The sequence below is a fragment of the Pollachius pollachius genome (assembly GCF_949987615.1).
Source record: "Pollachius pollachius genome assembly, chromosome: 9".
Classification (NCBI taxonomy): Eukaryota; Metazoa; Chordata; class Actinopteri; order Gadiformes; family Gadidae; genus Pollachius; species Pollachius pollachius.
The window spans coordinates 7,121,737-7,145,290 of record NC_136942.1 but is presented as its reverse complement, the minus strand read 5'-3'; the positions used below and the strand labels follow the sequence as shown (position 1 = coordinate 7,145,290).

The following is a 23,554-nucleotide window of genomic DNA, read 5'->3' as shown; positions in this document are numbered from 1 at the left end:
TGGGAAAACACAAGCCGAAAACAAACGCGCCGTGGAGACAGATGCGTGGGCACGTGCACTATCGTACGTGTGCGTCGCCTACAGCAAGGTTAACAGCGCAGAGTACCCCAGCTCAGGACACATGCGACGATTTTCCATTTCTAGTAGCATGCTCTCGGACGCAAGTGGCTGTTGTCACGCTGAAAAGACACATTGTCAGAGAAGCCGTCATTAGAGTATTCTATGTGAGGCAGCCATTCATCGCAGGGCTTTTGTAAAGATTTAGTAGGCACCACCCAAGTCTCCCACAAAAGACCCTTCTCATCCATTCTTGATTTATGAGCTATCCTTCCAGCAGGCGCAGCGAAGTCTATCCACTGCATTCTCAGACTGGGGTTGTGTGTACATGAATACGTGTGTGCGGTTCGTCATATTTATTGTTTAAAAGTCACCTAACTTTTGTGTTTTTGATGTCTTCATTTTTTATTGTTTACCTTTTCCTGTGGCATTTTCTGTGTGTTGATTTCAACTTGTGGCATGTTTGATTTTCTGTTGTGTTACAGTGGATGCAATCAATGAGACAATGGCAGATTTTTACAATGAGACTGATTTATTTAGTGGTGAGTTTTGGCACCCCCTAGTGTCCAGTCGTCCTCTCGCGAAATCCCGGCTTCTACCCGAACACTAATGGCTCGTCTTCGTTTAACCCTCTCCCCGGACTCTCTCATCAACCCAGATTAACTCCAACCCAAATGTCTCACTCCTTCGGATATCACACTTCCTTGAAGTCGCTCTAATACTTGCTTCAACCTGATCACAACTTACCTTTTAACATATTATCCCAGTATAAGTCTAATCACCTTTCAGAGCACCAAAAACGTCCCCCTTTTCTTTTAACCTACCAATTATACCCACATTTTGATCCCCCTCCTACCTTCTCAATTCTCTGCTAATTTCCTCTCTCCCTTTCGGTCTCCTTGTCCACTACCATCGACGTTGGCTCCGTAAATCTCATGCTCTAGTAACAACAACCGCTGTAAACACAATGCCATGTCATCATTATCCCAGTCATCCCTGCGTGTTTCCCAAAAGTGTTTGTCCCCCTTTCTTTGTTTTGTTATTGTTTTCATTAATGTATTCTATGTTCAACAAGTCATACCAGAGCATTCAACGCAATGGAATTCCCATACATCAAAATACCAGCTCTGTCAGAAGACAGGCTGGGCTGTTCTGAGTGAACCTGCAGATGCTAGACCATGCTGCTATCTCACAGGCTCACAGAGGAACAGGTGAAACAAAGCAACCCCCACTTTAGGATTACAAGACCTTGGGAAATGAGTTCTCTCTAATCCCGTGATGTCATTGGTCATGAGTGTGATGAACCCACTCCTGTTGGTGTCACATTTCAACGGTCTTTTGTGAGCTTGTGAGCAGTAGTTAGGCTGGCTCTGCCTGATTAGCCCAGAAGCAGCAACCATCACAGTAATTGATTGGCTTTTAACAAAAAGGCTATTACACAGAAAATCAGCGACAAAGTGAGAGATTTCTTTAAATCCCCAGCCTTAGACAAACCCCACAAAGCCAATAATGGCCATTCAACAAATTGTTTGTAAAGCAAATTGCTTCTGAAACCGGAAAGTAAACAGCAAAGGGTGTCTGTGTTTGCGTTTGTGTGTGGCTGCCTTCCTGCCGGCCTGCGTGCCTGCCTGCGTGTGTGCGCGTGTGCTTGTGTGCGTGCCTGTGTGTGTGTGTGTGTTTAAAAACAGAAGCCCCAGCGGACGACAGGAAGCCCACCTTCCTCATCCCGTCCGGTCCTTCCAGCGCTCAGCTGGTCCTGCGGGGGCAGGTCCTGGAGCTGGAGTGTATCGCCGAGGGCCTGTGAGTGAGACAAATATATGCATGTATTCACCTCCATGCCCACTCGCATGGGTAAATCATGTTTATGTGTCCGCTCTCTGTTTACACCCCCTGTTTTGTGTCCCTGCTTCTCTCCTTTCCTCCCTTCCGTCCTTCCCCCTTTCCCTCTCTCCCTGCCTCCCCTCATTACCACCCTCATTCCTTTACTCCCTTTCTCCCTCTCTCCCTCTCTCCCTCCCTCCCGCCCTCATTCCATCCTTTCCTTTCTCCCTTTTCTCCCTCCCTCCCTCATTCCATCCCTTGCCTCACTCCTTTTCTCCCTCCCTCCCTCCCTCCCTCCCTCCCTCCTTCCCTCCCTCCTTTCCCTCCCTTCCCTCCCTCCCTTCCCTCCCCTCCTCCTCCCCTCCTCCTCTCCTCTTGGACCCTGGCTGCAGGCCCACTCCCCAGGTGTCGTGGACCAAACTGGGCGGAGATCTCCCGACCAAGCGCACCTCCTTCCTGCACAACCAGAAGACGCTGTGCATCGTCAACGTGTCCGAGTCCGACGCCGGGGAGTACCGCTGCTCCGCCAAGAACCAGCTTGGCTCCGCCCACCACAACATCCGGGTCACCGTCAGAGGTGGGTGACGTGGTGGAGCGCGCGCTCGCACTCTCTCTCTCTCTCTCTCGCTCTCTCTCGCTCTCTGCGTATCTGTTACCTTGCTCACACTTGTTCACTCCAAAGTCAGCCTCTCTCCCCCTCTCTCTCTCTCCCCCTCTCTCTCTCTCCCTCTTTCCCATCTCCTTCTCTCTGTCTCTCCCTCTCTTTGTCTCTCCCTCTCCATTTCTCTCTCCCTCCATCTCTCTCTCGCTCTGTGTCTCTGTCACTGTCTCTCTCACTCCATCTTTCCCCATCTCTCTCTCTGTGTCTCTCCCTCCATCTTATTCCATCTCTGTCTGTCTCTGTCAGTCTCTATCTTTGTCTCTCTCCCTCCATCTCTCTCTCTCTCTGTGTCTCTCTCACTGTCTCTCTCACTCCATCTTTCCCCATCTCTCTCTCTGTGTCTCTCCCTCCATCTTATTCCATCTCTGTCTCTCTCTGTCCCTCTCTGTCTCTGTCTCTCTCTGTCTCTCTCTCTCTGTCTCTCTCTCTCTCTCTCTCTGTCTCTCTCTCTCTGTCTCTGTCTCTGTCTCTCTCTGTCTCTCTCTCTCTCTTCACCCACTGTGTAATTGATTTATGCGTGGAGCAGACAGCAGGGCTCTGTAGTGTGTTCTGTGTGATTAATTCTCCCACTCTCCACCTGCCGCCGCCGCCGTGCTGCGCACTGCTTCCAGCTGCTCCGTACTGGATCAGCGGCCCACCTCGTAACCTGGTGCTGGCTCCCAGGGAGACCGGGGTGCTCACCTGCCGAGCCAGCGGCACCCCGAAGCCCTCCATCGCCTGGTCCATGAACGGCATCCCTGTGGAGAGTAAGTGAACCCACCTGTTCAACACAACCTCCTCCTGTCCTCTTCTCCCTCCCTCTCCCCCTCTCCCTCCTACTCTCCTCCTCTCCCCTTCTCTCTCTCCTCTACTCTTCTCTCTTCCCACTCCTCCTCTGCTCCTCTCCCCCTCTCCCCCTCTTCCCCTTTCCCCTTTCCCCACCGAAAGAAAATGTCTTTGCATTTATTTTTACTAGTTATGTAGACATATTTTTGGTGTATTTAGTAGTTATTTTCATATTCTTATTTGTATCAAATTTGTATAGTTTTTTTTAACCCCTTTTAATCTCTTTTACAATTATATTGCTGTGGCTGGCCTGTATTTTTGCCTTTGACACCCAAATTTTCTGTCTCAAGGATTCCTCGTACCTGACTTAACTTACATGAAACAACTCCCCCTTCGCCTCCTTCTCCTCCTCCTTCTCCTCCTCCCTCCTCCTCGTCTGCCCAGACTCCATCGACGACGACCCCAGCCGGCGGGTGGAGGACGACTCGGTCATCTTCAGCGAGGTTCAGCCGGGGGCCAGCGCCGTGTACCAGTGCAACGTGTCCAACGAGTACGGCTACCTGCTTGCCAACGCCTTCGTCAACGTGCTCTGTGAGTCAGGGCGCCGGAACCACAGAGGGACCCATCCCCTCACAAACATACACTTCTCCCTCCTCGCTCCATGGCTCTGATGGCACTTCAAGAAAATATTACTTAGCATTGTGTAGCGTCTTATCCTAGCTAGCGTTGTTGTATTCGGGGACTGGGTTACTAAGCCATTGTAAATGCTTGGTACTTGTTTATACGATGATCTCTACTGTACAAACGGCGATATATTGTTGTTTGTACTTATTGCACTTACTGAGAGTGTCTTTGGATAAAAGTGTCTGCTAAATGCCCTACAACATAGGGCATTTAGCAGACGCTTTAATCAAAAGATGCGATCAAGAGCATAATTTACATGTAGGGCCTACATGTAAATGATGCTCTTGATCGCATTGATTTTAGGAGGTTGGGCGTGTCCGCACAGCTGGGTGCTGTCTGTAAAAGGCTTGTGCTTGTCTGCCCCCCCCCCCCCCCCCCCAGCCGAGCCCCCCAGGGTGCTGACCCAGGCAGAGAAGGTGTACCAGGTGATCAGACACCACCGCGCCCTGATGGACTGCGCTTCCTTTGGCTCCCCCATCCCCAAGATCACGTGGTGAGTCTGCTGATATCAAACCACCTCAATATCAAAGAGGCTTAATATCAAATGACTTCATATCAAATAGTGTCGCCTCGGCGGTATTTGATAAGGTGGACGTGCCGTAAGTCGACGGACGCGTCGATGTTTGCTTGTGTGTGCTTTATTCAGACTAAATGATAATCCTCTACCCAGTTTGAATGTGTATATTTAAAGGAACAGTATGTGTTGTCTATTTGCATTTATTTATGTATATTTATTTTGAGGAACTCTAATAACCGTATCCAATCGTTCTTGATTAATTAATAGCGTGCAGATCTACCCTCCTGTGCACTTTATAGGACTCCATTGTTCCATTTAAAATTCACTGTCTTCACATACTACCACACCTGCCTGTTTTGTCCGTCGAGGGTCTCGTATTTGTCTTTATTTAGTTTTATCACATCTAATCTATTAATCTATTGTGTTAAGTCCCTCGCAAGACCTTGTATGCAAAAAACGCCTGTGTCAGGCTAACTCCCATTACTGGTTCAGAGACTGGCCTGCGGGTCTCAGGCTAACTCCCATCACTGGTTCAGAGACTGGCCTGCTGGGCTCAGGCTAACTCCCATCACTGGTACACAGACTGGCCTGCTGGTCTCAGGCTAACTCCCATCACTGGTTCAGAGACTCGCCTACTGGTCTCCGGCTAACTCCCATCACTGGTACACAGACTCACACTCCCGTGTTCTGCTTGACTTTCAGGTTCAAAGATGGCAGCTCCAGCACCCTGGATGGGGAGCCGTACGTGATCCACGAGAACGGGACCCTGGAGGTCCACGTGGCGCAGGCCCTCTACAGTGGGAAGTACACCTGCGTAGCCCGCAACTCCCTGGGCACCTACGAGAACCACGTCTACCTGGAGGTCAAAGGTGAGCAACACAGACTTGTCTGTCGAAGCACATAGATTGTTTGTTAGCATGTAGCTCCTGATTAGCATCCTACGGCAATCTTTGCCAACATATTACAAATGCACCACTATTCAGGTTATGCATTTCTAGTTGTATTAACTCTCGGTTGTTGTTTTTTTGTAGATATTTGCGAGTTTTTGGTTTTTGTTATTTTGGTGCCTTCGGGGTAAACCTTGGATATATTTTTGCCATATCTTTTTTGTTTTGAGCTGCTCTGAATGCCCTCTTGTCTCTACTAACACGCCCCCGAGGTGTGTTGTACTCTGTGTCTGGTTTCCGACGTTTGAGAAATACGATCAGCCCGTATTACAATTGAACCCTAGCAACGAAATGATCTTCTGAAATGTAATCTGTGGTGAATCACCTCCGACCCCCTCTCCGCCAGATCCGACCCGCATCATGAGACAGCCCGAGTACAAGGTGGTGCAGAGGGGCATGTCGGCGGTGTTTGAGTGCAAGGTGACCCACGACCCCTCGCTCCTCCCCACCATGACCTGGCTTAAAGACAACGACGAGCTGCCCGACGATGAAAGGTCGGCTACCTTCCTGTGCTTCCCCAAGCGAATGCTCTTCTGTTACAGCATCTTCAAATGTACTTTATTCTTCACTGTGGTTTTAAAGAGCGCCTGATCGAACACTGAATTCAAACTGTTGGAACAAAGAAATTGCTTTTCAATCACTTGTTTCTGATTGGCTGAACTTGGGGCCGGTTCTGACTTTGTTTCAAACCCTTTCCTCGTCTTCTTGGAAATGTTGAATTACTTATTACATTAACGTGGATGTGTAGTTCAGATGTCATAGCAATCAAATGTTTACTATTGACTATAGACATACTTAAAATTATAAATATAAAATAAAATTAACTTTCTTAATCCCAGATGGTAAATCCAGGATAATGGATATATTCACTGTGTATCCAGAATTGATACGCAACAGATCTGGACTGACCCTGTTGTCCCTATTTTGCTAACGTCCTTCCGGTTCAAACAGGTTCATCGTAGACTCGGACACCCTGACCATCGCGGAGGTGACGGAGGGAGATGAGGGCGTCTACACCTGCATCATGAACACCACCCTGGACCACGACTCGGCCAGCGCTGAGCTCTCTGTCGTCGGTACGTACCCCGACCCGCGCCCGCTCCCAGCTAGGCCGGGAGGCTCTGTATTCCTATTCCTCCTCCAACAACTTCATGACTACTTTTTTCCCTCCCGACAACTAACCTTCGCAGCCTCCGGTGAGCCGCTAAGTGTGTTTGTCCCCGTCTCGCTCACCTCCAGGATGTGTCTCCGAGCCTCATCAAGGTTAATTGCTTCCAGGCTCGGTCAGGGTTTCGGAGACTCTGAGCGGATCCGGGGGGGGGGGGGGGGGGGCGATTATCGCCGTGGATGAATATTTCATTGTTGTATTCGTAGAAAAAACGGTTGACTATGACTAAACCCTTGTTCGCTTCCCACCCTTTGCACATAACGCCTTCCTGTGCGGCAGAGGCCGAGCCCACTCCTGCTGTTGTCTACGGTAAAGCGCCCCGCGTCACGCCATGGGCCTCCAGATGTGGCTGGGTGGCGCTTTGGTTGTCTAGACCTGTTGGTGATAGCATGGCACGGGATGGCATGGGATATGTATTGTAATGTCATGTGACTGTGATCAAGTGTTGGGTATTGTGTTTTATTTTGTCATTTTTGTCTTCGTTTCTGAACAGTGCAATTCATTATATTCATTGTAGTCTAACAAATTAATCATCTCGCGTCTTATAGCAGACCAGCTCAAATCTGGGTAAATAGAGGAGTTTCACTTTCTTTTGCTTTTGTTTTGACCAATCTTGTTTCTGAACCAGGGCTGACAGCAATCACAAACTCGGACTGCACTAGAAAATGTTTCCCGCTAAGGCTAAAGAGCTGAAACCTCCTGTCCGTACAACTACGTTCTTAGAGAAAGGGTCTGGAAAGGTTTCAAATCAACACAGTGTCGACTTGCCCACGTAGAAACACACTTATTAAAAAACCCTTCTGAAGGATTCATCCTCTCCCCCAGAAGTCGTGCTATAACATAGTTATACTGCTGGATCCCAGCTATGAGAGACTAAATTATGATATGATTGAGCTGGCTGGCAGTTATTTTTGAGCTCCGTTTGGAATGTGAAGATTGACGTTTTTTTAAGCCCAGCGTTTTACCATAATCTTCCCATCATATGAGATCATTTGAAAGTGATGATTCAGCTGATCTACCGTGCTCTCTGACTCACACCTCACCCCAGCATCATCTCAGGGGACCATTTTGGAGATGTTTTCATATGCATGTGATACTTTGAAGTAAATTATTACATTTCCGATTACCATACCGTTACAGTCCGACTTAGCCGCTTGAATGCTGCTATTAACTTGACTTGACTGTCCTACTCATTGAATGCAACCCTGCCAGATTGCATCGTGGGTCGTTCTGGGAGTTCCAAACGTATAAAGCATGAGTAGAAGTAACCAGCCTGCACTCTGAGATGGTTGATGGTTGCACCACAGAGAACCAGTTCTACGGGTCTAGGACCGATCAGAGACGTTCCGAGTTAACTTACGTACCCACCCTCACCAGATTCCTCGCACTTTCCTTTTTTTTTTTTTACGGGTCTATCTGTGGCATTGCATGATACTCGTACTGCTCCGTGTGTACGTGTGCTTGTGCTTTCCTGGAAGCTCCGTCTGAATGTACGGGCTAGCCGGCGGGCTGAAGGTTTGGTTTGTTTGTATTTCCTCTCCAGAGCGCCCGGATCCGCCCACGGATCTGGAGCTCACAGACAAGAAGGAGCGGAGCGTCCAGCTCACCTGGACGCCAGGAGATGAGAACAACTCCCCCATCGAGAGTACGCCTCCCCGCTGTGTGTGTGTGTGCGCGCGCGCGTGTGTGTGTGTGTGTGTGTGTGTGTGTGTGTGTGTGTGTGTGTGTGTGAGAGAGAGAGTGTATGAGTGTGAGTGTAAGTGTGTGCGTGCGAGTGAGTGTGTGTGTGTTAGTCTGTCCCTAACGCTACGTTAATGATGATGGCGTATGCGTGAGTGTTTTTCAGTAGGGCCCATAACTCACTCACTGAAGACTGTTGTCATGTTTGCATATATAGAACGTGGACATAGTGTTTATTTAAATTTTTGCTTGCTCACAGTTGGGCAAACAAACTGAAAATGTTCAATTTGTCCGACTGAGTGACACCTACTTACAATAGGAGCTCTCCGATGAGTGCTACGTAATCATGCTTGTGCAATAGCTCAAAGCGCTTTAGTTGTATCATATAAACACCTAGAAAACCGGATCTTCCTTTAGAGAGGATATTTAATCCAATAAAATGCATATTTTCCAATTATGGATTGAGAGAAATATGGAGGAAATATGAAAGAAAACCAAAGAAATATATATAAGAATTAAGACAGCCATGTGATGGATAGAATCACCGGATGTTAAAACGGCGTGTCTTCCCTCGGGCTGTCAGAGTTCCTGATTCAGTACGAGGACTCCCTGCACCACCGCGGACACTGGCACAACCTGACGGAGGCGGCGGGCACTCGGACCACCGCCAGCCTTCAGCTGTCCCCCTACGCCCACTACACCTTCAGGGTGCTGGCGCTGAACGCAGTGGGGCTCAGCCGTCCCAGCGCCCCCTCCAGGATGTACAAGACCGAGCCTGCATGTGAGTACGCCGCTGCATTGCTCAGCTGCACACAATGCAACACACAGCCGCCACTGTTATTTGGGGACTGGTACTCATCGCTGCGCGCTTTAAAAAATAAAGTTGTATTCCACGGTCGAGAGATCCGATGACGAAGCGAGACGTCTTTCAACGTTTTGGGTGAAATATATTGAAAGATGTCTTTTGTGATAGAGGGCTCGCTGTGATGCAGACCGGTGCTATTGAATGGGCTGTAAATATTTCATACCGTGGTGAAATATTGAACAGCTGAAATCCACCTGAAGGCTCATGGCTACTGGGAGCCCCTTAACAGACCTGTCTGTTTCTAAAAGCGCTGTTGTTGTGTGTCACTGGCTCACTTTCGCCCGACTGCTGCTGCTGCTGCTCTTAATATCTGGTTGGGTTTGTTTTGAACCGCTTTGCATTTCCGATATCGATTGAATGCTTTCGGTTTTTCTCAGCCGGACTTGAAAGTCTCTCCGGCTGAAAGCGTTGGCTGATTGGCTAATGGCTAAATGTGTACTACATTTTTATGTCGACAACAGGGAATCAAGTTACGGCTCCTCAGCCCCACTCTGGGAGGAAACTAGTGCTGATTCATGTGTTTCGTTTTTTCTTCCCAGCTCCCGACGAAAACCCAACTGGAGTACACGGATATGGCACTGAACACAACAACCTGGTCATATCGTGGAAGGCAAGAAAAGCCCTTAACAGACACTACTTTCTCCTCGCTGTTTGATTGTTGACCATTGCGCACAGAAATCATAAAGAAACCTTGAAGTGGACTCAGAGTGGACACATATGCCGTTGGCATGTGGTGGTTTTGGAAAACACTGATGTGATGATTGGAACGATGGGATCCAGACATCATTGGCTGACCGAAGTGGTCCGGCCTTGTGCACCATAGAGAAGTTGGGTGGGAGGGGGGGGGACTTTATTGAAAGAAAAGTCTTGTGGAGTGTGTGGAGGTGTCACTGAGCGGGACCCCTAACCCTGACAGCTCTCGAACGAGCCGGCCGTCGCCTTGCGTGGTTGACGCCTCCATGGGTGAATGTTAATCACTAGCCACTGGCCACTGGATTAAAAAGCGCATTATAAATGCAGTCCATTGACCATTTACATTCAGCTATAGGCGTCCCAGCCTTGCCCTCGGAGAGCTCATTCTTAATTTAGTAGAAGCTTGAACGTGACATCTGTGTTCTCGGTGTCTTCTCTCCAGCCGCTGAAGGGGATCCAGGCCAACGGGCCCATGCTGAAGTACAAGGTGATGTGGAGGCTGAAGGACGTGGACACGGACTGGACCTCCGTGGTCGTGGCCAACGTCTCCAAGTTTGTGGTTTCGGGAACGCCCACCTTCTCCCCCTACGAGCTGAAGGTGCAGGCCCTGAACAAGCACGGCAGCGGGCCTGAGCCTGCCGTGGCCCATGGGCACTCCGGAGAGGACTGTGAGTCTGCGTGAATACCGTTCAAGGATTCCTTCATTGGAAAAAGATAAAAATATTGTGTTGATTTGTGATAGATACTTTAAGTAAGTCCCGTCAAGTAAAGTCACCGAACATTCATCAGCTACAAATATATAACGTATAAAACAAAATACAAAATCAAATATTAAAATGCATTTATGCGGGATGGAGGATGAGACGTCTATATTGGCTTTAGACTTGATTTATCAATACATCCAGTGTGTTAATGCTATGGTCCTGTCCAGGATCTATGAGGACCTACCTTTATCTATATTTATATCGTTATCCAGTGTGTTACGCTATGGTCTTGTCCATGACGTTTAAGGACATATCTATACGTCTTACTATCTGGCCAGTCTGTTTCAGGGTATATGAGGACATATCTATCTACAGATCTATCTATATTTCTATAGCTAGTGTGTTGATGCTGTGGTGTGAACGCTGTGTCCTCCAGTGCCAGTGGCCGCCCCAGACAACACCCAGGTCCTGGTGGTGAACAGCACCCTGGTAGAGGTGCACTGGGACCCCGTGTCCCTCAAGTCCATTCGGGGACACCTGAGGGGGTACAAGGTGAGTGGCAATAACAAGACATGCACACACACAAACCCACAGGTACACACACACGAACATACACACACACACACACACACACACACACACACACACACACACACACACACACACACACACACACTCTTGCATGCGCATCCCCCCCCCCCCCCCCCCCCCCCCCCCCACACACACACACACACAGGGACACACACAGGGACACACACAAACAACTCACAAAGGCACACATACAAACGCACACACACTCATGCACACAAACACACACACCCACACACACACACACACACACACACACACACGCACACGCACACATACACAGTCCCACACAGACACACAGAGTACTTGGTAACCTCGAGAGGTTTCCCGACATAACTTTGAAGACTTGAAGATAGTTCGATATTCTAATTCGTTGACAGTGCTGTTTTGCTGTTCTACCTAAGGGCCGTGTAAAAATGCACCGTCGTGTGGATTTAATGTACATGACTCTCAAGCTGAACCAACCGTTCGATGTACCAGGTGTACTACTGGAGGGAGCTCAGCCTCCACAAGCACAACCCCCGCCACGTGGAGAAGCAGATCCTGGACTTCAGCGGGAACCACACCCACGGCATGGTGCCCGGGCTGAAGCCCTCCAGCCACTACTCGCTCAACGTGCGCGTGTACAACGGCAAGGGAGAGGGCCCGCCCAGCCCCAGCCAGACGTTCGAGACCCTCGAAGGAGGTGTGTAGCGCTGGGGAGCCGTGCGGGCGTGGGGGAGATGTCTGTGCTATGGTTCCTCCCGGTTGTTGTCGTTGTTGTGGTTGTTGCTGTTGTTTTGGTTTCTAGGGCGATGTGAAAAATTGATGTCTCGCTAGAATCTTTCTCTATACTTTTGAACGTCGTTGGATTTGTTACATTTTGTCTCTCTTTCTGTCTTCCTTTGTTCCTGGACTATTCTATGCTTTGTCTTTCTTTCCTTCTCTCTTCTCCCCCTTTCAATCTTTTTCCGTCTCTGTTTTTACGATCTCTTTCTATAAATACCCACCCGTCTCTCTCATCCTAGCCCTTGCTGTCTCCTGTCAGCACTGCTGTCCTCCTCCATGAGTCTGTGGGTGAGACAGACAGCGTTACACAGTGAGACCGACACAGTGCTCCTTGTTTTCCCTGCAGTCCCCGGCATCCCGTCGTTCCTGACGGTGTCAGATCCGGGCCTGGACTCCCTGACCCTTGAGTGGGGTCCCCCCAAGGACCAGAACGGCCGGCTCACCGGCTACACCCTCACCTACCAGCCAGGTATGACATCACAACATTAGACCGGATTAAACCGGATTAATCTACTTCATAACGGGTGTCGAAGGTTTCATAAGCACAGCAATATTAATAATGGCACCGCGCTTAAATAGGACATCGACATAACCGCTGAGCCATGACTCCACATCTGAATTCATCAGTCTAGTATGTAGGTCTGGTGGTGTTCCGGGCATCCCGTTGGGAATGGCTTAACCGCTTGTAATAAGAACCACGGGAAAAAACACGGGGAGCTTGTTCCGTTAAACAGACGTAGGCGTTCCGTACGTGTACTCCTCCGCCGGGTACGATGGTACATATTAACCCTGCGCCCTGTGCCACTTCCTCCACTCCAACCTCTCCCGTTTACTAAATCCCCTAACCTCTGACTTTAATCCCCTTTCGTCTCATCACCCACCATCTAACCCCCCCACCCAACCCCCACACCCGCCCCATCTCGCTACTTCCCCCGGCTACGGATCCCACTTCTCTTTTCTCGCCCATCCCATCACTACCATCGCCCCGACTCCCCACCTTTCGTTTCCACCCCTCCTGCTCCCCCTTCCCCCCCCCCCCCCTGCCCCCCGCCCTCCTCGGGCCTGGTTCACCCTGGCTTCTCCTGGTTCCTCCAGTCAATAGTTTCAACGAGCCAGGCCCAGCCAAGGAGCTGTCCCTGGGCCCCAACGAGACCAACGTCACCCTGCCCCACCTCAAGTACAGCACGCGCTACAAGTTCTATTTGAGCGCCAAAACAGCCAAGGGGGCTGGACCCGCCATCCCACAGGAGGCCGTGACGATCATGGACGAAGGTAAGCCGAAGGGGTGACCCCCCCCTACAGTGGATGACCCCCACCGAAATACCTCAATAAGAACATTTCTCAGATGTTTATGTGAGATATGCATATTCCGGAGATTCATTTTCCGGGAGGTACCGTTGCTAGATCGGATTTGAAGGATCCCACAAAATCCACGGAGACTGTCGGTCGCGTTCTCCGTGGATTAATGTCGTGGGACCCTTTCTTCCCAATGTCTTATCTTGTACGTGCTTCATAATGTACATCGTGCCCATTGACGTTCCCCTAGCGTGTGATCTTATACAATGTGCATTTATTTTGCACAGCATGACATAACACATGACTCTGCACACGTCAAATCTGCTGACCCAGTTTATCGTGATTCACTGCACACGTCACAAAGATTGGACTCAAACACTGTGAAATGAAGCAATGCTTGAATATTATTCCGCCTCTACAGCCCTTATCGACTTCCGAATTAAACAACTTTAATCAAAAAACGACAACTCCATACTCTACTGTTGGCTGACATGTGTCTCTCTGACCCATTTCTCTACACAAGCGTTTATACCTCATCAGATAGATGACAACCCAGGTACCGATGGTAGCCATTATAAATGTGCATGATTTTTACCATCCTGAATACATTCAGCATGTCCTCCTCATCCAGCCCCAGCCTCCCTATCTGTCTCCGCATCGCTTCATGCAGACCTTTGATAATGAGGAAACACATTGATGAAGCAACGGAGGGGGTGTCTCAGATGTGTGATGGGGGCGGGGGGTAGTGTTTGGGCTAAGGGGGTTCGACTCCCAGCCGAAAGGTACTTGGTTCGATCCCCCGGGTCCACAGCCTATCCTGAAGGCATCCTTCAACGACATGCAACCTGCTTCTCATATGAATGACATGTATCTGAATTCACTGTGAATTCACATTCAGATACTTGTCATTAATATGAGTAGCAGGTGCAGGTCATTCATATGAGAAGCAGGCATCTGAATTCGCAGTGAATTGAGATACCTGCTCCACAAATGAATGACAGGTATCTGGATACAGAAACATGTCATTAATATGAAAAGCAGGCGTCTGAATTCATTGTGAATTCAGATGCAAGTCATTAACTTTGACAGGCGGGTATCCAAATTCACCATAAGCCGCTTTTGCTAAAGCCTTTTGCCCCAATGACCACATAGCATTGGATGATAACACTTTATTTTTAATTTTTATTTTTTAATGCTGTATTTTGTATGACTTCCCGCTCTCTCCCTCTCCCTCTGTGTGAGGGCTGCTGCTCAGTGATGCTGCTGATCAATGCATGGCTGGAGATGTTTGGCTTGGCATGCCAGTGAACACACTTCAGGCTTATGTATAACCACCACTGTGCTGCGCGCTGTATCCACCTGGCTGCTGTTTATGCGTGTCTGCGTCTTGCTCTGCCTCTGTTTTGGTGTGCTCGTGTGCACGTATGCGTGAGTTTGCGTGTGTGTGTGTGTGTGGTTGTGTGTGTGTGTGTGTTTGTGTGTGTGTGTGTGCCTTGAGGTCTTTACCGTTTCTCTGTGTTGTTTCAGGAATTATCCAAGCCTCTCATCCCATTGCACCGTCTCCTCCCCGCCTCCCCATCCGCAAGGGTACAGACGTTAATACGAACCGAGCCGTTGTGTCTTGTCCACCTCCTTAGCTTCTCGAAGGGCTTGAGTGACATGTAGTGGTCATTTGGATCGATTTGATCTCTGCTTGGATCTTCTTCAAGGTTTATGAAGAATTCCCTTGCAAATGCGTTCATGCCTAATTTGGTTACCAGCTGTAGCTGTTCTTTGGAGAGTTTTCTATCGGTGTAGGGAATCCCGCTTGAGCAAGGTTACATTTCAGAATTTCAGGAGCATTTACAGTGTACAGTGCTATTTTGCATTGCCATCGCACCGTGGGGCCCGGCCCATAATCCATGACCAGCTTCCTAGACAGTGATGGATACGGTATGACAACGTGTTGAGTGATGCTGGCCTGTACTGAGGCTGCTGTCTGTCCTCGGATCGTCTGTCATGATGGCTTCACCATTTGTAAAGCCATTGGCCAACTCCCTCGCAGCTATAGCAGCACTACATTTTGATTGAACTACAACATTTATTGCCTGATGGAGGTACACTGTCAATTGTATTTATTTTATATTTCAAATCTTTTTTGCGGTATATATTTGAATATCTCTGTCAAGGAAGATGGCATTTGGTCATTCTAAATGTAGCTTTGTGAAGAACCTCCACTGCATCATATCATCATACAATACTATTATACCATTGCTGAAGTTCTGAAATGTGGCTCAAATGCACGAAGGTGCACGAAAAACAATCTTACTTATTGTAACTCCAAAGACGTTGTTGCTATTTAATAGTCGATACTTTTAAAACAGCCGATTTCTGACCGTTTTTAGAAGAGCTGTGAGGTTCATAGATCTAACCAAGGAGTCGTCTCTGTGGCATGTGATCGACCTGACCTTTAGGGAGCTGATAGTGAGCTTTGTTGTGCCTTTCTCCCCCCTCTTTGTGTGCACAGTGGCGTCTGTGGCCCCGTCGTTTGGGAACATTAGCTCCGTGCCGGGCGTGGAAGGCCCTGTGATCAGTTGGGAATACTCGGGCCCGGAGAGAAAAGTGTATCTAGAATACGTGTTGAAAAACAGTAAGCAACTCCATTCCACTTGAGTGGCTGGTTCTACCGAGCGGGCAAGAGACTCCTACTCCTAACTTTTTTGGCGTGCGCAGGTGTAGAACAAATTGGTCGTGTTGACGTTGGCTCAACGCGGCCCCTGGGCTGGCAGCCAGATTGTTAATTGCTAATTTTCCGCTATCACCTCAAATGGAACACTAAACAGGTAAAGCAGCACACACATTTGTTTGGGTGTTGCAATTGATTTTGTTAAAGGTATTTTTGTGAATCCCACCTGCGGTAAAGTAAAGAAAAAATAAACAATTAATACATGGTAGTATGGTTCTCTCACCCCGATTTGATATTTGAGATTGCTCGTGGCCATCATCACAGTAGCATAACACCAAACAGTGCAACTCCATAGTTAACATTTAGATCATCACAGACATTCCATAAAGGCAAGTCACATCCTCAACACATATAGTTACGCCAAATTAAAAATATCGTACCTAACTCATTAGGAACTCCATGAAAAACACAAACTGGCACCAAACACCAAAGCAACCACAAAACGCAGCTAGCCTCGACTGCAGTCGTACACAACACGTCCTCATCCAACACCCTGTCCCCACCGCCACCACCGCCCGACACAACCATCCCATCCGCCCGCTGCGGGCTCACCCCCGGGACGGCGAACCCAAAACACCTGCCTCCTCCGTCCTGCAGGTGGAGGCGAGGAGCAGCAGGAGGACGAGAAGGTGGTGTGGCAGAGAGAGTATGTGAACAACTCCCAGAGCGTGGCTCTGAGGGGCCTGAAGGAAGGCCTGGTCTATAGGGTGCGGGTGGTGGCTGAGGGTCTGGACGACCAGCCCCCACACCGCTCCGAGGAGTTTGTAGTCACGGTGCCAGGTGAGCCCGCCCCGCCCGTCCCCGGAGGTCAATGACCCCTGACCCCAGGCTCTGCCTTGTAGCCTCGGGGCCTGGCCCCGGCCCGCGCCAGATGAACAGAATGAGGTTGTGCGTTGTGTTCTTCGTTTTTTGGTCAAGGGGTGTTTTTCGTCTGTTGTTGTTTTTTTGTGTTTTTTGTGAACCGGAGTCTCTCAGTTGGATATACTTTAAGACCTGTGTTTCTGGCATGTTCCGTAGTGGTCGTAGACACAGTGTGTAGTGGAGTGTGTGCTTCCGTTGCGTGGTGACCAGCTGGATCTGTGATGGCTCGGATGATCTGTGTGGGTGCGGGATGGATCGCCTTCTCATGTAGACCCGTGAACGTTTTTAATATAGACCTACGTCATTTCACTCCTTCAACTTACCGTAGATGTAACGAACCGTATCTACTCGTGTGAATGCTGTGTGTGTCTGCCTGTGTGTTTCTGTTTGTGTATGCTTGCGTGTGTGTGTGTGTGCGTCTCATGGTGTGTGAGTGCACGCCTGTGGACTGGAACCTTACTCAAATCTCTAATAAAATCTGCTATTCACAGCAATTGCAGTACCACTCTGCACTGTCTTAACACCCCGATCTAACATCAACATGTTCCGCCTGGATGTATTGTTCACACAACGCCCTCGTACCAATACTAAACCTTTCACATGGCAACCGTACGTACGCCACACATTTTAACATAGCGTAACGTAGCTGAGGAGGACATTTTCCGCCAGCCCTCAGAAGCCACCTATTGACCCCCTATTCCTTTCCAGTGGGAGCGCGGTTCTGACGCTCTCTCTCCCCTCTGAGCAGCTATGACCAGCAGGCAGGTGGACATCGCCACACAGGGCTGGTTCATCGGCCTCATGTGCGCCATCGCCCTGCTCATCCTCATCCTCCTCATCATCTGCTTCATCCAGAGGAACAAGGGAGGCAAATACCCTGGTGGGTCCCGCCGAAGGTCACGCGCAAAATTTACGCACGCACCAATCCCAAACACACACACCTACATACCACACACACACACATGGGCACACACATGGGCACACCGCAACAGGCACACGCGCATGCACGCACGCACATATGCACACACACACATGTATATGCAAACATTATGCACGCACACAAAAGGATACACAGGAACTTATGCAAACACACTCACATGCAGGCAGACAAACACACACAGACACACACACACACACACACACACACACACACACACACACACACACACACACACACACACACACACACACACACACACAAAAACAGACACCCCTTCACAATATTGCATCCACAATCAGCCATTCCAGCTTCCCCTTGCTCATGGGTTATGTTTAGACCTGTCCTGGTTTCTCTCCCCCTCCAGTGAAAGAAAAGGAGGACGCTCACACAGACCCCGAGTTCCAGCCCATGAAGGATGACGACTGTACCTTTGGAGAATACAGGTGAGGAACACAGCCACCTGGAGGCCTCCCCCCCAGCCCGTTTCCCTGCCACTCCGTCCTGCCCCCATCCCCCCCCTCTTACCGTTTACAACCCACAAACTCCCGGTGAACTAAAGGTCAACGCCTCAACGGGACAAGATGGCGCCCTGCTGTGAGCAAGCGACTTCAGTTAAGCACAAGTTGATCGTCCTTCCCCCTGCTTTCAGGACCGTTTATACATGGGGGGCGATGTGTTACGCAACCTGGAAGGACACTGTTATATTTCGGAATTTCAGCGAGGCACGACGCTCCCGTGGCTAAAGATTCATCCTTTGGCTAAAGAAATAGGGTCCATTTGAGGGACATTTTGCAATCTTTTAGCAAATAAGCTTAACTTGTTTACCACCCAAAGCATTAAAACCACGTACAGTTAATAAGCTAACAGTTTATGTACAGTATACAAGATTATACGGGGGTCGATCAGGTTATTGCTACCCAAGGTGTGACCCTCATCCTAGAAATAACGTCAGTATTACTCCAACCTCTAACTAACTGCAAAGATTTAACTATGCTTGCAAGCATTCTGTTTTTAAATGCTGCTTCTCTGATCGCAAGATAAAACAAATGCACTTTACTTATTGTATAATCGTTTCAACCTTTTTTTCTATTTGTCAAATTTCTAAGATGTTCTTTCTTTTATATTTGATATTACTTTTTGTATGATATATGCATAAATCGGACCATCTATGGATTCAACGCTGTGGTAGATACAACAAAGTGTGTTCATGTGACATGCATGGAGTAAAAAAAATGTATGTGTTATCAAATGTTGCTATGGGCAATGGTGTGTTAAAAATAATGAGTATATTATGGATATATATATAAATATGTAAATCGTTATAAAGGATTGAGATATATGGATCAGTGTTTGGCATGTGGGAGAGACCATTGTGAGCATCCTAGCTTACGCTTTTTGTCATGTGTATACCAATCTTCCAGTCATTCTGAAAAATAATTTATTTCAAGAGCATAAAAGAGGGACTTCTATTCACACACACGTTCACAGACCTATACGCACACGCAAACACACATACACACACATATACACACACATATACACACGCACGCTCACACACACACACATTCACACACCGGCCTCTCGATCATCAAATCACGCATCATGAGATTACCAATAAATCACAAGGCAACGTGCTCCAGTATTTTAGTGCCTTTGTGAAAGAACGTATACAGTACGTGCAATCTATGCCATGTCCTCAAGGTCCTTCGGATCCGAACGGTAATAGTACAGACATAACTCAACGGGGGGAGAGAGAGAGAGAGAGAGAGAGAGAGAGAGAGAGAGAGAGAGAGAGAGAGAGAGAGAGAGAGAGAGAGAGAGAGAGAGAGAGAGAGAGAGAGAGAGAGAGAGAGAGAGAGAGAGAGAGAGAGAGAGAGAGAGAGAGAGAGAGAGAGAGACGTTCTCCAATGACCACAGGTAGTAGTAGTAAACTGCTTGCTGGATGTATCATTCCACCATCAGTTTATTTTGTTGTTTTTGTTCTGTGGATTCACACACAACATGGAATAGGAGGCATTTGTTTGTGAATTATTTGGGACTGTCACAGGGAGCCGTTTAAGCCCTTTGTATGACCCCACAGAAGAGCTTTTTATATACTCTAAATCTCTTTCTGATGACTTTGTTTGTTCCTTTGGACACTGTGTAAGTGTGTGCGTGTGGGTGTGTGTGTGTGTGGGTGTCTTGTGTGTGTTTAAGAGAGAGAGAGAGAGGGTGTAGTCTCAGTAAAGAGAAGGTAAGGGTAAAGGTAGACCTGATGACTTACAGTAAATCCCTGGTGGACTTTGACATTTTTCCCATTTGAGTCTGAGATTGGATCATAAAGCCTTCGTAATCATGCCATGTGCCGTATATATTGTTCAGAATCTGATTGGGTGGGTTTTACTTCTCTTTGGATCGAGCGTGAAATACTCATTCCTGGGAACTGTTCATATACAGTAAATATTTGTGTTGACATCGCTTAGATCAGTGGTGTCGTGTCATGTTTACGCTGGCTTTATGATTGAAGGCTGTCGTCCATCTTGTTATTAATCAAATCACCTCATGTATGCTATCTAACCGTTGTTCGAAGAACGCTGTTCTTTGTGAATATTCTTTCTTGTTTGTGATTTATCATGCTTGGGGAAGGTGGTGGGTGGGGGTGAAGGCTGAAACTTTGCATAGATGTATTTTTCATATTTTTGGTTTTTGTTTTTCACTGCAACCTTTGTGTGTGGGGGAAATGCTAGTGTCACCCAACCACATCCTTCCACTCCATCTTTGGTTTCAGAGGGAATGTAAACACAGGACGGTGGCTTGAGTTATATTCCCTGTCTGCCTGATGGAAACCAATTCATAGCAGCCATTCTTTTTTTTAGCTGTGGAGCAAAACCAATTGAATTATTTCTATCTATTCTTAGTATCTTAGTATAATATTTTGAACACATTGACGGAATCAAGATTACGTGAAATATGCTGTTATCAGGAATATTTCAGAATAATTGGTAACAAATTCTACCTACCTATCTATCTATCTCTAGCTAGCTATCATTACATGTATAAAAAATGCTCCAATCTAAAAAAAACAACTAACCGAAACGGATTGGCGCGGTGTCCTCGCCGCGTCATTCACCTCACCACCCCACCCCACCATCCCCTGTAACGCCTGCATGTGGTTCTCTCCCTCAGCGACAGCGAGGACCAAAAACCGCTAAAGGGCAGCCGCACGCCGTCTAGCGGCCGGACGGTAAAGCGAGGCGACAGTGACGACAGTTTAGTTGACTACAGCGAGGGCGGCGGCGACGGGCAGTTCAACGAGGACGGATCCTTTATCGGCCAGTATAGCGGCAAGAGCATCGGCCGGGACACCGTCCAGGGCGAGGGTCCGGAGAGCTCCGAGGCCCCGTCCCCTATCACCACCGCCATGAACTCCCTCAACTCCTTTGTTTAGCGCCCCCTGGTGGACCGGCCCTGTGAACGGCAGAGTTGCGGCCCAGCCCACCCGCCGATCGACCCATCCCATCCACCCCTGCACAACACTTTCCCACTGGCACTGCATGGCTGCTTCATCCATGACATGCCCATTGCTTCTGTACTGTAGTGGCGCTTTGTGACCTGTCGATGTCCACAAGATGGCGGCCGCCCCGGTTGTGTGGAATGACTTTGTGTTGTCTCGTTGTAAACTGAAAAGAGGGGTTTAGGTGAAACAATGTGCAAAATCGTTGTGGTTTTTTAGAATCAGGTTTTCTTCTAGTTAATCCTGATTTATTTGTTTGTGCTATGGGTATTTTGTCTCTCGGGAGATATATTTTTCTGTTTAATTGGATTCTAAAACCACTGAATATTTTGTCATTTTGTTATTTAGAAACCCAAAGGCATGAATACTTATCTATTTATGCAGTGGATGCTAAGAAAACATCTGCCTCCAAATGATCATAACACATTATTCTTCCCCAACATGAAATAAGAAGTGGCATTTCATTTTTGAGTTGCAGCGTATATGCAGCATCCATCCAAAAACCCATTTAATTGGAAAGTCTAAAATAGAGTCTTTGGTAACAAACCGCTGAGAGCGATTGTCTTCAACGGCGTGTTCCTGTGTCTGCCACACGCATCCTCCCCCTCCATCACTCTGTTGAATGCTTCACCTGTGACCATGTGACCAAGGTCACTGCAACGCTGCATGGCATGTCATCATTCACACCCGTTGACCTCGTGACCTCTTGTCCCCCCCATCTGACCTAGATATAGAATGAGGTTCACCTCACATGACCTCGGCCCCGAGTGCCATGTCTGTCTATTATGCATACAAGGCTGAATCTACGGTCACTGCAGGTCAGGGCAGCACTCCCAGTATAGGCACTGTTATGATCCCTTCCTGTAAAAAACACAAATCACTGATTACATGGGCGAGTCAGGTGGCAAACACCAGTGTGTTCGCTTGAGTGTGTGTGCCTGTGTGTGTGTGTGACTGTGTTTGTGTGTGTGTGTGTGTGTGTGTGTGTCTGTGTGTGAGAGAGTCACTCACCCTCCAGAGAAGATTGCTTCTCCTTCTGCAGAAGCAAACCCTTAATAAAGACGAGAGCGTGTCAATGCCCTTCCCGGTCGAGACGCCTAATGATGCCTTGGTAAACAAGAAGCCGAGGGAACGCGCCTACTGATCAGGGCTGTCTCATTATGTTAAGGAATATTGTCAAAAGTGTCGCGCAGTGCATTTCCCTTTGACTCCACTCCACAAGTTTTATGATTGTATTTCTGCAGTGTATACGGGCGTGACTGTTTAACCATGAGTGCGTGCGTGCGTGTGCGTGCATGTGTGTGTGTGGTGTGCACGCTCACATGTGTGTGTGTGTGTGTGTGTGTCGAGGCTATCGTTTATAGAGTTAATTTTCCATGAGAACCGTTTACTTATTAACTTACCCTGAGAACCAACGGATGCTGCCGACAAGATTTGTGTTCACTTAACTTGCATCAAGTTTTTACGTTTTGTGTTTTGTGTATTTTCTTTTTCTTTCTTTTTCGTTTTTTTACAGACGCATAGAACCTTTGGTTGAATGTGTAAATAGAGCCTAAATGACTGTACAGTGACAACGCGCTTCTATCGCGGACCCAGAGGCAGCATTGTGCATGGAAATGATTTATTTTGTTAATAGGACTGTATCCAACCTCTAGAGAATTTATGCATACTTTTGTTTGTTTCTCTTTTTTTTTTTTTTGCTGTGCATAGTGTATATTGTACTGTAACTAACTATAAAGAAGGTTTGCATATGTTTATATTCCTATGATATGCTAATAGGACATGAGCGAGTTCTGTTATCTCAGTATAATACGAGTTTGGGTGTATTCACGATAACCCATACATGTACATTATTCCTATATTCTGATTATGTTGAGCAGTATTACTAGCTACTGCCAAAATTCATATTCTCCTTTTGGTGATTGCAAAGACTGCAAAAAGGCTTTGTATTTTATAAACTTTGGTTTGTACTAACAATGAATTTCCCTCTCTCTCTCTCTCTCTGGCTCTCTATTTAAGTTTATTCATATAGTGCAAGAATGACATTCACAAAACGGAATATATGATGAATAAAAAATAAAATACAATCCTCCTTCCATGTGGTGTTTGTTGTTGCTTAATTCGGGTTGTTTGGTGGTGTGTGTGTGTGTGTGTGTGTGCGTGCGAGCTACGAGACTGTGTCTGGGTGGAATGCAGCCTGTGTTATTGAAGGATCTTAGTGATTATCTGTCAAAGATCAGCATGCTTGCATCCATCATATGCCGAGACTACAGTCACACAAATGAGCCTCGAGGAGGACTGCTTTGATGTCACACTAACTC

At 47.9% G+C, this 23,554-nt stretch overlaps 1 protein-coding gene across 6 annotated transcripts in view; it reads left to right on the top strand.

Moving 5' to 3' along the window:
* Positions 1–23,308, top strand: part of LOC307080070 (neuronal cell adhesion molecule-like) — a 71,830-nt gene extending 48,522 nt beyond the window's left edge. For 3 of the 6 annotated variants that reach the window (XM_079742656.1, XM_079742654.1, XM_079742655.1), the window contains exons 8-28: positions 543–599; positions 1,746–1,857; positions 2,271–2,455; positions 3,151–3,285; positions 3,749–3,895; positions 4,370–4,481; positions 5,208–5,374; positions 5,799–5,946; positions 6,404–6,528; positions 6,900–6,929; positions 8,164–8,265; positions 8,884–9,081; positions 9,705–9,775; positions 10,301–10,526; positions 10,999–11,114; positions 11,631–11,835; positions 12,265–12,387; positions 13,014–13,190; positions 17,549–17,680; positions 18,105–18,183; positions 20,906–23,308. In XM_079742656.1, coding sequence (XP_079598782.1) covers positions 543–599; positions 1,746–1,857; positions 2,271–2,455; positions 3,151–3,285; positions 3,749–3,895; positions 4,370–4,481; positions 5,208–5,374; positions 5,799–5,946; positions 6,404–6,528; positions 6,900–6,929; positions 8,164–8,265; positions 8,884–9,081; positions 9,705–9,775; positions 10,301–10,526; positions 10,999–11,114; positions 11,631–11,835; positions 12,265–12,387; positions 13,014–13,190; positions 17,549–17,680; positions 18,105–18,183; positions 20,906–21,167 — 2,909 coding nt within the window. In that variant the 3' untranslated portion in view covers positions 21,168–23,308. Of the gene's footprint in view, positions 1–542; positions 600–1,745; positions 1,858–2,270; positions 2,456–3,150; positions 3,286–3,748; positions 3,896–4,369; positions 4,482–5,207; positions 5,375–5,798; positions 5,947–6,403; positions 6,529–6,899; positions 6,930–8,163; positions 8,266–8,883; positions 9,082–9,704; positions 9,776–10,300; positions 10,527–10,998; positions 11,115–11,630; positions 11,836–12,264; positions 12,388–13,013; positions 13,191–14,741; positions 15,692–17,548; positions 17,681–18,104; positions 18,184–20,905 lie in introns of those variants that run through there. The other 3 variants (XM_079742658.1, XM_079742657.1, XM_079742659.1) reach the window with 3 other exon arrangements.
* Positions 23,309–23,554: the final 246 nt, after the last annotated feature.